This window comes from Dicentrarchus labrax, unplaced genomic scaffold (assembly GCF_905237075.1).
Source record: "Dicentrarchus labrax unplaced genomic scaffold, dlabrax2021, whole genome shotgun sequence".
In the NCBI taxonomy this organism is placed as follows: domain Eukaryota; kingdom Metazoa; phylum Chordata; class Actinopteri; family Moronidae; genus Dicentrarchus; species Dicentrarchus labrax.
In genome coordinates this window covers 4,535,913-4,549,090 of record NW_026136715.1, presented here as the reverse complement: position 1 = coordinate 4,549,090, position 13,178 = coordinate 4,535,913, and the positions used below count along the sequence as shown (strand labels likewise).

The window sequence follows — 13,178 nt, the reverse complement described above, 5'->3', positions numbered from 1 at the left end:
TAAGGAGCATTTTGAGAAACCACACATCTTCAGGAACAGTTTCTGTTGTGTTTCCTCTGAACTTAAAACATATTTAAATTTAAAAGAATTAGTCTGAAGGTTAAAGTTCTGGTTGCAGCTTTGAGGTTTCACACACATCAGATCAGCAGCAGAGGAAATGGAGCCCTTTTAAACACACAATGTGTCGGACAAATGAACCTGTTTTATATTTGGTATCTATCAGACCTTCACTGCAGCCAGATTAACTTCCAGCTTATTCTGCTTTTGAATTGTCTGTATGATCATTTTCCTGCTGCACTGCCATCATCGGTGGACTTTTGAGTGAAATGAGCTACGAGTCCAACAGCGTTCACCTATCACCGCATGTGAAAACTCTCAAATTAAAAGCTGAAAGTCAGTCCGAACTTTAACCTCAGAGATTGAAACGCAGTGTGCTGGAAGGAAGTACAGAGACTAAACAAAAGTTCACCACACTCACAAGGTTGACTGTGCTTAGAAACAAGGAACGCCTCAGTTTTAAATCACTCATTGGAGTGTAAAAGAAAAAGCATACATTCTGAAAACAATATTTCTAAAAAAGTCTTTTTTTTTTTTTTTTTTTTAAGATGTGGTCTTACTACCAGAACATACAAACACTTAAAACCCAGGCACCCTCTGATTCTGTGCAAAATCCAACCCTTCTAACTCACGGCAGTGCTTGTAAAAAGGCTATCAAATCACACAGCTACAACACTTTAATAGTAACTACCTGCACATGGAGAGCTGCTCTATCAGCTGTTTGTCCAAAAGAGGAAAATGCTCAACTCAGCAGCTCAAGGCCAATTGATCTTTAATTTAACACTACAGAATATGTTTGAGTCTGCAGCGGTGATACGAGTCTACATTTAAAATCACTGCAGACACAAACTTACATCTTCTAGCTAAACAGGTGGCAACAAAAAAACAACAAATTATGTGAAACTAATATGAAACAACCATAAATATATATATATTTTTTTGTTTGCTTTATGAGCTTTTTGATGGAAGACAGGTGGTCTGCTGCATCCTGACACATCTGAGCTTTTGTCCAAAATACCTCCAATGTTGTTTATTTTCAGAACACATAAAAAATGACTAACAGTACAAACATTTGCCCCAAAAACAGCAGACTTACATTAAAGTAAAATTTAAAAAAAAAGCTATGAAAAATGCTTGCTTATGAAAAAAAAAAGTATTGTTTATGATTAAGGCCATTGATAAAGTTATGGAGTCCAATAACAACAAGTTGCTGTTAACAGGGTTTGTGTGGAATTAACACTAGTGCGTTCAAATTAGGTCAAACATGACATTTTTTTTACACAGTACAGTGGAAAAACTGGTCTCAAATTAGATCCACAATATACAATATTAGTATTAAAATTGGTCAATCAGGGTGTGGAAATAGAAAACAAACAAAAAAAAGGGAGGGAAGGGGGACACCTGTGTTACATTTACAGAAAGGAATCAGCCTTCAGTGTGGCAGGCATCAACTCATTGATCCCACGTTGGTTTTAAACAGCTTTGGGAAAAACTAAATCCAACATAATCAGAGCAGAAGATTCATCGGTCCACCCGACTGCCGGGCAGATATCAGACGAACGTCTCGACTGTGGTCGGCTACATGTAGCGAACTGATCGGCCGCGGTCGGAGCTCACAGTGTTTGCAATGTGGCTGGTAGGGATCTCCCATCGCCCTTCAGGAACTAGTTTCTATTGGCCGGGGGCTGATTAAGGGCCACTGGTATAAAACAGTGCATGTGCCTCAAAACAGACGTACAAAACAATCAGTTTCTAACTTTTTTTGCACTTTTTTGGGGGCTAAAAGTTGGCGGCGTGTTGCTCACATATCGGCTCGAGGAGTGAGCGACTATCCTGGAGTTAAGAATTGCACATTTAGGAAGTCTGAAACGTGAACACCAAGGTCGAGTGGGAGCAAAAAGACAACTGATATGCTGATTTTCTGAAAGCGATTCTCTCTATTGTCGTTGGCTGGGAAAACAAGTTTGTGCACACAATCTTTCCAACAGAGCGACCATTCAGTGAGCGTGAGAGAAAAACTCTAGAAAACTAATGTATAAAGTCGAGAGCATGACGGACAGGTGCCAAAAAAAACAAAAGGTTTCAAAACATTCGACAAGGAAAACAAGACAAACAAAAAGAAATAATGAAATGGAGTGGGGGGGGGGAGACAATGTGATAAAACAGTAGCATACATTTACAAAAGCTCTTTTGAAGCTGAACAGGACAAAATCAGGATGGGGTCCTTGGTGGAGACAATTAGTCAGAGGTGGGAAAAAAAAAAGGCCGAGAGAAGACCCGACTGTTGCCTTGTCCCAGACTAAACCCTGAGCCCTTCAGTGTTAACGTGTGCTGTCCAGAGGCGGCTTTCTCCTCACTCAGAAACGCCTGCAGGTTCAAATTTTTACTATTTCAAAAGCACAATTATAGTTAGCCTGACTGAAATTGGCAAAAATACAAAATACACTTCAGATTTGGTTCCTAATAACGCAAAACCAGGTTCCTTCTAGTTGGGAATGTGTTATCTTTTCTTTTTTTTTTACTCATTTCTGTACATACATCTTCCTTCAAATGAATAAAATTCAGTGTCAACAGGAGAGGCACAAAATGGCGGCAGTGCCATCAAACATAAAAAATACAATCGGGGTTAGTTTGGGACAAAGTGACCGGTGAACTGACAGCCGGATCTTCGGAGGAGGTTCTTCACGTTTGATTTGTTTCAAATTGATTTTTAAACATACAACCACACACACATGCACACACACGTATACACACACGCACACACACACACACGCACACACAGAGAACATCACCGTGTTTTTCACACTCAAGTCCATTACAAAAACCAGATATGTACTGCTTGATCTGGTTTGGGAAAGGATGGGGTTACAGGTGAGGGAGGGAGGGAGGGAGGGGGGAGGGGGAGACTGACAGGTGTGTAGGAGGAAGAGGCTGTGACCGAGGCTTTGTGGATTATTGGTTAAAGATGTTTCAGCACAGAAGGAGCTGAGCTGTACGGCGGCTGAAGGCTAGAGGACGAAGAAGTCCGGCAGGCTGGGGGGCGGAGGGGTACGGGCAAGGCGGGAAGGGAAGGGAGCCACAAGTCGAGATCTAGTTTGGTGTTGGGATATAAAACCAAACTGGCTGTCTTGGCTTGAGGAAGGATCTCGAGGTGGGTTTGTAGACCAGGGCATCTAAGTGAAAAGTTGCTTGCAGTCTTGAATATTAAAACTCCTCCTGCTCCTCTGCATCCGGTATCACGAAACCCTCCTGGAGACACAGAGAGAGAGAGACACAGAGACAGAGACACAGAGAGAAAGAGACAGAGACACAGAGAGACAGAGAGAGAGAGACAGAGACACAGAGAGAGAGAGAGAGACAGAGAGAGAGAGAGAGAGAGAGAGAGAGAGAGAGAGAGAGAGACAGAGAGACAGAGAGAGACAGAGAGAGACAGAGAGAGAGAGAGAGAAGAGAGAGAGATATGAATGAATGAACAGCAACACTGTACAGTTTGAATTTGACACACATCAAGCTCAGCATCTTTGTTTGGAGCCAGAAAATTATGCAACGTGGGTGTTTCTATATTTGTTAATCATTGTGGTTAGTTACATATGGATCTCTCAGAAACACTCAGGAAGGGTTCTCACTGATTTGATGTGCTGTTAAATGCTGGTTAGCTTGTTGATGAGCTACTTCAAGATTAGAAGGGCAAATAATTATAACTCATTGATTAATCTGTCCATTTTCTCAATTGATCGTCTGCTATCAGAGAATATTTGGTATTTATGCTTAAACGATTACTAAAACCACAATTCCATTATCAAAACCGCTGCCAATTGATTTTCTGTGAATAGACTAATCGGTTGAATAATTGTTGCAGCTCTAGATAAGATCAATTTGAGATATTGATCCTCAGTGGGAAACTGCAGCAGCACAAAGAAAGACAAGTACAGACAGAAGGAAAGAAGTAGATTTGTTTGTTTGTTTTTAACTCTCAGATATCAGCTTGTACTTAACTTACAGTCAATATACATTGTGAGTTCATGTTGATTAAAATAAATCTGCTCTGGGCTTTACAGTAAACAGGAACACCAATCGAAGTTTCTCTTTCAGATGTCTGAGAGTTCCAGTAATCAGATTTCACTACAGACATAAACCAGTTTCTACAGTAGCACTAAAAACACCCATTAATGGAAGTCAGATCAGTCGAATTATACCATGAATTATATCTTAAATGTTATATATTTAAACTTTTACCTTGTGTAATACAAGAATCAGTTACACACCACACCGATGGTTTATATTTAACAGTGTGTGCACAGGAGCTTCACATGTTCACATGGAGGACAGTATCACTGGAAGCTTCTGGGCTCAGTGAGCGGAGCTGCATGCCATTCCTCTGCAGGAATTTACACTGGCATCAGCAGTTGTTAACAGCACAGCAAATGGGCTTTAATCTGGTATTGAGCTCAGAAGATATTATATAACACATTTGTTTACAGAGGATATTTTAAAAGGAGGAGGCCGGTGAGGTTTTTTTTTATATATATATATATATATATATATATATATATATATATAATAAATGTTATTGTCAATAAAACTAACTCAACACTTCCCCAGCCTCTTGCCCTTAAATCCACTTCACAAATATGTAAGTTTAATTTCTTCTACATCAGCTGCTCACTATATTGTACATAGAATATAACCAGACGTCTCCATTGAGGATTACACACACACTGTTTACAGCTTTATCTTTATGTGTAAAACTGCTTCACATATGCATCTTTCTATGGCTTCATTTGTAATTTGACAAAAGGATAACATTTTCATATCTACCCTTTTGGTCTTTAAAAGTCGGTTGGTCTCAACTCCGAAGCCTTCAAAATGAATTAAAGCATTACTAAACTTCATCAACAGGCAAGTTCTGTTTCATTAAAACAGATTATAAACTCACGTCTGTGGCGTAGAGGATGTCTATGATCCTCTGCAGCGTGGGGTCGCCCTCTCCTTCCTTCTCCTGGCAAATCAGCTCGATGTTCCTCAGCTTACCAAAATAAAAGTCTCTCTCCTTCTCCATGTCCTGAATGGTAGATTTCAGGATCTCCATCTGTTGGAAAAAGGGGGCAAATTAAAAGCTTCATTTATTTGCTTGTTGTAAAACTAACAAGTTATTTCACTTTTCAATAGCGATTGTGTGGAGCTGGTGACTATGTTTTCACACTAGTGTGCTGACCTCATTCAGGAGCTCCGCCCTTTCCTCGTCACCTCCTCCCATCCCAGGCTTCCTTGCGCTGACGTTAGCCAATTTGGGTGCTACTTTAGCAACGGGTGGCCTCTGGGGAGCTGAAGAGACGAGGAAGACAATGTTATTAACAAGAGAACAAACGTTCACACTGAGGGAAACTTACCGGCATTTCCCCAGCTTGTTCATAATTTATCAATTTCAAACAGTTTGACCAACCAGAGCTCAGACCTTGACTGAGGGCCTTTTTAGGGGGTTTGTTGAGAGCTGACATGGCAGAGTTGGGGGTGGGCATGGCATCCTGTCCCTGTCTCGCCTCCACTGGGTCGTACTCCTTCCCATCGTAGTTGGCATCAAAGAACTTCTTAAACCACTGGACAAACTCAAAGTTGTCCTGGAACTTCCCCTTCACCAGTTTGTCTACTGGAATGATCTGGAAGCAAAAAAAAGAGAGAATCAAGACCAGGATGTTTGGACAGGTGTCTGCCTGGTAGCTTCAGGTCAACTGAGCTTTTATTTCTCTGTTGGCATTAGTGATGAAAATTGACGGCCAGTGTGTGTCACAGCTGGCATTTTCACTATCATTGTCAACACAGTCCATGGACACCAAAATTATACGTTTGGATAGCCTTCACTTTATTTTCTTTAACTCTTTATTTACACAGTAACAGATTTTTTTGGCCACTTGGGGACAGCAGAAACACAACATTGACTGATAATCTTTTAAGGTGATATTGTAAACTGCTTGGATGAAGTTGCTTATTTAGACATTTACGGAGCAAAATGATCATTCATTTGGAGCTGTGTTTGATGAATCACAATATTCACTCTCTTGTAGCTTCATTCTTGGTGTCTACCAACTCCTGAAAGAAATATCTGGCTCTTTAGCTGCTAAATGCTCAATTATGTTCACCAGTTAGTCTCTGAGTCTGTCTGCCATTTGCTGCTGAACATGTAGCGCACAGTGGGCTTTTCCCTATGAAAACAGCTGCCTGTTGTGGCCAAAAACCACACTATGAGAGCCATGAGAGTGAAACAAAACAGTAAAGTTGTTGTTGGACGGCTAAACAATGAGCTGAAATGAAATACACACCTCCATAAAGCCGGGGGGAGCTGCAGATTCAGCTGATAATTCTCTGTATGTACCGAGTGATTAATCTACATTGTGTATGTATGTATAGACTGTGTAGGACACTAGACACAGAAAAGAAATGCCTTCACATACATTAAACACAAAGTCACAGTGAGAGAAAGAAGAGAGAGCAGCAGTAACACACAAAACAGAAGTCAGTGGGAAAGGCTCAGCAGTAAACCTATTATTCAACAATGGAGGAAGCTGACATCATTGGACAATACACACTCACAAAGCATGAACGAGGGCAAAGTCCACAATACAGACACAATGCCTGGGATTATGACCCTGAACAGCTACGAATACACCAATGTGCTCTACATGTTTGAGTATCTGTTACACTGATCTATGGAATGAAAGACCGTCCGAGCGTTTCAAACAGTCCACACATCTGCAGTAATGGCTTCAAACAAATGGATGACAGGAAGGAAGTTGAGCCATGAATAAATTATGGCACCTTTGTCAATAGTCCTGCAAGCTGCTGCATGTTTCAGTCTGAGAACAACGGATGACTTAAACTGGGTCCGCCCTGCCCTTTATAATCTGTGGAGACCTTCTGACAATAAAAACAATACGAAGAGTCTCGATCTGCAAGAAGTTATTTAAAGAAATTACAGTGAAAAGCCTCTGATGAAGAGGGGAAACTGAAACTAACACAGCTGAGCATTTCAGATGTATTTCTGCCTACGAACTGCCGTCTCGAAAACAGACGAAACATAACGAAGTAACTATAATATCCAAAGAGCGACAGACGAGCTACCAAAGTGCTGAGAAATGAGTGACTCATGAACCAGATGGTTGGGAGGGGATGACAGGAGTTTGCATATCAGGCAGCAGTAATGAACGTCTGGTGAAGTCACTCTTAAAACCTTTTACGACACTCTGATCTAACGACCGCCCCGGGGTGACCGCGAGACAACACTATGTTTCCGGTTGTTACACAATTTCAAAACTCCAGACCTTTAAATATTTGCTTTCATTCTTTCTGCAGTCCTTTAAAACAGTCGCTCTATAGACGATTATTCTTTACAGTTACTGAGTGGGTGAGATGTGAGGGTTAGTATATTAAGTATAGCTGCAGTGTTTCTCCCCACTACAGGAAGGAGTGGGCGGGTTTCACAGTAATCTAGACCAATTGCTCACTAATCCTCAATAATCAGGCAACATGATTAATGGTCACTCATTTTCACTGCTACTGATGGCGGCTGTGAAGAAGCCTGCGGCCGGTAATGTAACCCAAACACTTCCTACAGTCGCTCCACATTAAAAAATTCTCATCGCCCCGGCCATGGGAAGGTTTTTATTTTTAAGCCAGACTTTGACATTTTCTCTACACAATTGAAAACGGTCTTTCAATGACGCATGTAATGGATTACAGGGAGAAATGTGTGGTCTATTATTTCCAGTATTCTACACATTGATCATATTGTAATCTTATATTGTAAAGTTATTTGACAACTGGAGTTGCTCTTCGTCAGCAGCAATTGTAAAGAGATCTTCATCCTGTGTTTGCTCAGAACGCCGCAGTACAAAGTTGACTTTTAAGAATAAAAAATATTAATCGTATGTTCTTCCAACTGATTTTTGCAGATTCCTTTGTAATAACATCTGGGGAAAATGGTAAAAAAAAAGAAAATACCGCCATAGCACTCGTTTACATAGTCATGCCCTCTAATATCCGAAATTCCTTCATATAGTCTCGGACTATCTGCACTTATGTATGGTGCACACCATGTAATTTGAGGCCGACACTTGCGCAGTATGTGCGTGTTGTTACTTACTTTGTCGACTCCCATCTTTTTGAAGGAAACCTGCAGAAGCTTGTAGTTATGGATGTATTCATGCTCCAGCTTGGCACCGAATTTAACTTTCTTCAGAGGCACAGAGTTGGGAAACAGCATGTCCATGAACTGGCAGTAGGCAGCACCTGCACGAGAGAAAATACCAAGGATAAAAATCACATTACAAGTCCTATAATGTCTGATGTGGTCAAATCCTGACAACGACTGAGTGCGTGCTGCATGTTCAGAATCAGCGGATGCCTAAAAACAAGAATAATAACATGTAGGAGTGAGAGAGTAACAAAAGGATAAGAATAGAGCTGGTTCTCCTTTCAAGGGAGAATAGAGAACACAGACAGACACAAACCATCCTCTTTAAAACGCCTTTTGTCTGTCTGTACTATTGGAGCAGCTGAGAGTCTACTCACTGGCTCAAATCACCGTATTTACAAACTCACAACACTCGTCTTAAGATGCCATCCCAAAATACCTTTAATATTCTGATGGGCTGTACTGAATTATGAACATTAGGGCTTGGTATCGAACCTCAATTGGGGCCAAGTATTGAAAGCTAATACTGAATGCCTGGTGACAGTCTTGATTCCTATAACTTCTTTGCTTCTATAAGTTCTTATATGTCTGTTTCTCCAGTTGTCCTGAATGGGGGATCAATAAAAATAGTTTATCCAAAATAATGATAATGATGAATGATTGAAGTGTTAAATACTGGTGCAAAATTAGTATTAGTTTTCAGTCCCAATCAAACAACACCAGCCCTAATCAATGTGCACCCATGCTCGTGATACCAAATCCACCTGGATGCAGCTGCCGGATCACCTGAGATTTTGTAAATAAAATGATCAAATTAGTGCATCACTCGAGGCTGTAGAGATGGTTATTATATTTCTATTAATTAAAGTATATGGCATATTTCATTTTTCATTGTGAGCTCTTAACCTGCGTATTAAAATCCAGTTGAGTCATATCTGTCTATTAAAGATTAAAGCAAGCTGCACCAGCATGATCTGTTCTGACACACCTTTTAACTTGAGGTTTAGATATTAAACAAGCCAGACAGACAATTTGCAGAAGTACAACACGTGCATGCACAGGCAGATGGTTGTGAAACAAAGGAGCTGAGGATATTAGCTGTTCAAAGGCTTTGGGTAATAGGATATTTTCCCGTTGAACTCTTTGAACCATTGACAGATGATGTATCTGACAGAAAGGTCAGACAGGGTGTTTTTCTGTCAAGCAAACTCAGCATCCTTCTACTTGTTTTTATTGTGAAGCACTTAATTTGCCTTTGAAAAGGTGCTGCTATACAAGTAAGATTATAATATTATCTACTTTAAATGATGGTCCTAGCAGCCAGTTACCATCAAAGACCTCTGGCTCAAACGTTGTTTCTACTTACACCTGGCTAACCCTGATGGTCATTTAAGGGTCGAGGCCACTAATGCTGATGCACTAAATCCTGACATGTTTCACCCTTTTGGTTTAAAGAATCAGCTCTAACGAGATTACGGTCTTGTTAGCACACTGTGTGCAGTTTGCCAACTGTGTTATTAAATTAATTTCAATTCAAATTTTAAACTGTGCAAATGTCAAGTTCTCCCTATCTTGCATCAGCCTGTAAGAACAGATTTGGCTGGTTTAAGTGATAAAGACAGAAGCTTCCGTGTTCTACCTCTCACACTGACACACTCTCACTTCAGCATTCGTGACGACTGACCAACTACACAACACCAGTGAAGTCACACAATCATGCAAACTTTTCTGGAAGCTGACACCTCTATTTCCTGCCGTGAACATCATCCTGGAAGTGTTTCAGGCGGTCTGACAACTGTCTGTTAAATGAAACATTTCTGGTTCTCCGACAATAAGATGAAAGAGTTTTTTATAAACTAAAATTTCTTACCTGTACACAACATTTCTATCTTGGTGAGGTTCATCTGTAGAGACTCGTTGATCCAGACCAACATGTCATGGCGACTTAAGTTGTCGCTGGTCACTGAGGTTGAGTAAACGTTCACAGCCATTGTCGGTCGACTGCTGACACAGAGGAGAGGAGAAGTGGGAAATGGAGATTAAAATTTACATGATGACTAGTTTATGTGTCAGAGCAGCTGGTAGAGCAGACAAACACTGTATTATTATTATTATTATTATTATTTGCTGAATCATTTTGCACTATAAACTGGTTTGTAAATGCAGCTAAATTTCAGGTTGGTGGAAAAATAAATTGGGTCACCAGGTGGTTGGTGAATAGTTTGGATTTACACTGGCAGCTTACAACTCTATGGCACTTTCTACACAACGTTTGTCTTTGTTTTTGCCACCAAGTATTATTTTCATTACCGATTTTCTCTATTATGGTACAAAAACATCTTCAAATTCACTCTTGTCTGACCAATCAGTCCAAGACCCCAAAACCATTAGATCAATATCATATAAGACAGCATATGTTCACATTTGAAAAAGCTGGAACCAGTGAATTATTGGCTTTTTTGCTTAAAAAAAATGACTTAAGATATTACTCAATGACTGAAATAGTTGCTGACTAATATTCTATCTATTGACCAATCAACAAATAAGTCTGGGTAACATAATAAAACAATACACAAGGATTTAAGATTTATTGTAATCTAATCACATGGAGAAAAACCAGCCTGAACCACTGATTTTGGCAGGCTGACATCTCATTTTGGATTTGCCTGAAGTTAGAAATCGTCAAGCAAAATCCAAGCACTGGGAAAGTAACACTGGCTGGCACCAATCAATCAACATATAACTTTACACTTGAGACAAGACTTGAAGGCACACCCAAATACGCTGGCATCCAGAACAATACTTTATTATGATCTACAAAAGTAAGAAGAAAACAAGTGACTGATCATGTGTGCACTATAATCGTTATGGATATATAATGAGACTCCATAAAAGGTCTTTTACAGTACAAACTCACATCCTCAGTCCCTGCTGGGGCTCATCTCCAGGTCAGACTGGGCCAGTTATTTCCTCAACAGCTGAAAGTAATAGCTGGGGGGGGTTCACTTTATATGTAGTCAACTATTGTATTTGGATGCACAAAATCTGATACTGGTAGATGATTCCACATCTTAACGAGAGATAATTCTGTCATGTGAGTAGCGTTGAGACTGTGTTGCCTATTCATGAAATAAAAAGTCTTACCTGCTGTTGCCACTGTATTGTATCTTTAAATGCTAACTAATGATTTCTGCCTGACCTTTACGAGCACGGAGCTGTCAAAAATAACTTTGAAATAAACTGGACTCAAAAGCGTAACAACTCAACAATAGAGTTAATTATTTACTAGTTATTTTTCGTGTAAAATAACCAAATGTTCTCTGCTACCAGCTTCGGTTTTTCTCTGCTTTATATGGTTGTAAATTTAGTCTGCTGTAGTTAAAACACGAAACACATCTCATCATCTGCCGCTCTACTTCACAAACTCCAGATTCTGACTATTTAACGACATGAATAGTTCTCAAATGTGTGTCTTTATTTATAACATAAATGTGTTTAAAAGGGAATATTTTGGAGCATTTACTTTCAAGCAAATTCACAGATTCGTCAATCCTCAGAATTTCTCACCTGCATCTGTGAAATGTTATAAAAGACGCTTAAAAAAAACACTTATTTTTGCTTTTATTGTTATATATTTGTCTCATTATTAGCTTTCCATCACTTTTTTTTTTTTTAAACCTAATTAAAACCTAGGTTGCCTCTTCCTGCACTTATTATCTTTGTAATGTGCAAAAATAAATACAACTAAAATAAAATATAAACTAAAATATCTAAAACATAATTATTTCAAATTGGGCTCTAAGGGGATTTTTTTTTTTTTTAATTTTTTTTATTTCATAGATTTTAAAAAAAATGTATTAAAAATAAATAAGAAGTAGATTGTCAACAATTAAAATAATGTTTAATTTGAGCTCCACTAACCGACGTTGCGGCTAATAGCAACCGTTAGCTCACCAGGGCCGAGCTAACGGTAACGGCGGTTAGCTCCACATATAGCTAGCCTCTCTTAGCATAGCTCGTGTGGCCGCCCAACAGACGCTGTGAGCGGCCAACCACCGATGGGACGAACCGGTTAAAACCAGCAGCCAGTTTACAACCGGGCGAACCGAGACGGAGCTATAGTTGGCGTCTGTCACCCCCCCTCCCCCACCCCCCTCCCCGCTCCCCGCTCCACCTCCACCTCCACCTCCCCTCCGCCCTGAAATCCACCGGAGCACCTTGTTAGCTTCAGTTAGCTTCAGTTAGCCTCTCGCTGTTCGTTAGTGCGACACACGCTCAGCGTTCAGGAGGGGGGGGGGCGGCCGTTGGTCCGCGCGTTCATCCAACGGTTACCGACGGCCACAGTGAACGGTTACCGCGGCGGAGGAGGAGGAGGAGGAGGAGGAGGTGGAGGGTGGGGAATCAAACGGGCTCACTCCCGGTTCCTGTTCCTGCTAGTCACGGGCTACAGCTAACATCGCGGCTAACGGCGCGGCTAACGGCGCAGCTAACGGCGCTCCCCCTCAACCCGCCGCCGCCGCCGCCGCCGCCGCTCACATGCCGGCAGACAACCGCTAAATGACACCGCGTTTCAGCCCCCCGCTGGACCGGACCTCCTTACCTTGAGTGGGGGGGACTCTCACAGCTCTCGGACGCGATGGTTTCTATGTGTGTCGGCTGTCACTCTCTGTCATATAAAGCCTATCTGTGGTCGTTTCGACGTTATTGCCTCTTTTCTTCTTCTTCCTCTTCTTCTTCCTCTTCTTCTCCTTCTTGGCACTTTCACGTTCACTCTACCGGCAGCGGAAGAACCGATTTCATGACGTCACGACGTAAAGGGTAACGCCCTAAACGTAACGTAGCGTAACGTAACGAGGAGCCTTGGGTGATGCGACGCTGGAGACGAATGTGGTCATTGTTGAGATATCTTTAATAAAACATGAATAGTAAACAA

The 13,178-nt window shown here is 40.9% G+C and overlaps 1 protein-coding gene across 3 annotated transcripts; it reads right to left on the bottom strand.

The window, feature by feature from the left end:
• Positions 1-812: 812 nt before the first annotated feature.
• mapre1b (microtubule-associated protein, RP/EB family, member 1b) lies at positions 813-13,047 on the bottom strand. Of its 3 annotated transcripts, XM_051425579.1 has the most exons (8): positions 12,846-13,047; positions 10,116-10,246; positions 8,195-8,340; positions 5,513-5,714; positions 5,273-5,382; positions 4,994-5,146; positions 4,876-4,916; positions 813-3,306 (listed from the first exon to the last, which is right to left on the bottom strand). In XM_051425579.1, the coding sequence occupies exons 2-7, from the start codon at positions 10,234-10,236 to the stop codon at positions 4,887-4,889; spliced, it is 762 nt and encodes a 253-aa protein (XP_051281539.1). In that variant the 5' UTR covers positions 10,237-10,246; positions 12,846-13,047; the 3' UTR covers positions 813-3,306; positions 4,876-4,886. The 3 variants fall into 3 exon arrangements, with proteins under 3 accessions (XP_051281539.1, XP_051281538.1, XP_051281537.1); XM_051425578.1 differs by lacking the exon at positions 4,876-4,916 and having other exon boundaries at positions 10,116-10,249; positions 12,846-13,046; XM_051425577.1 differs by lacking the exon at positions 4,876-4,916 and having other exon boundaries at positions 12,846-13,046.
• Positions 13,048-13,178: the final 131 nt, after the last annotated feature.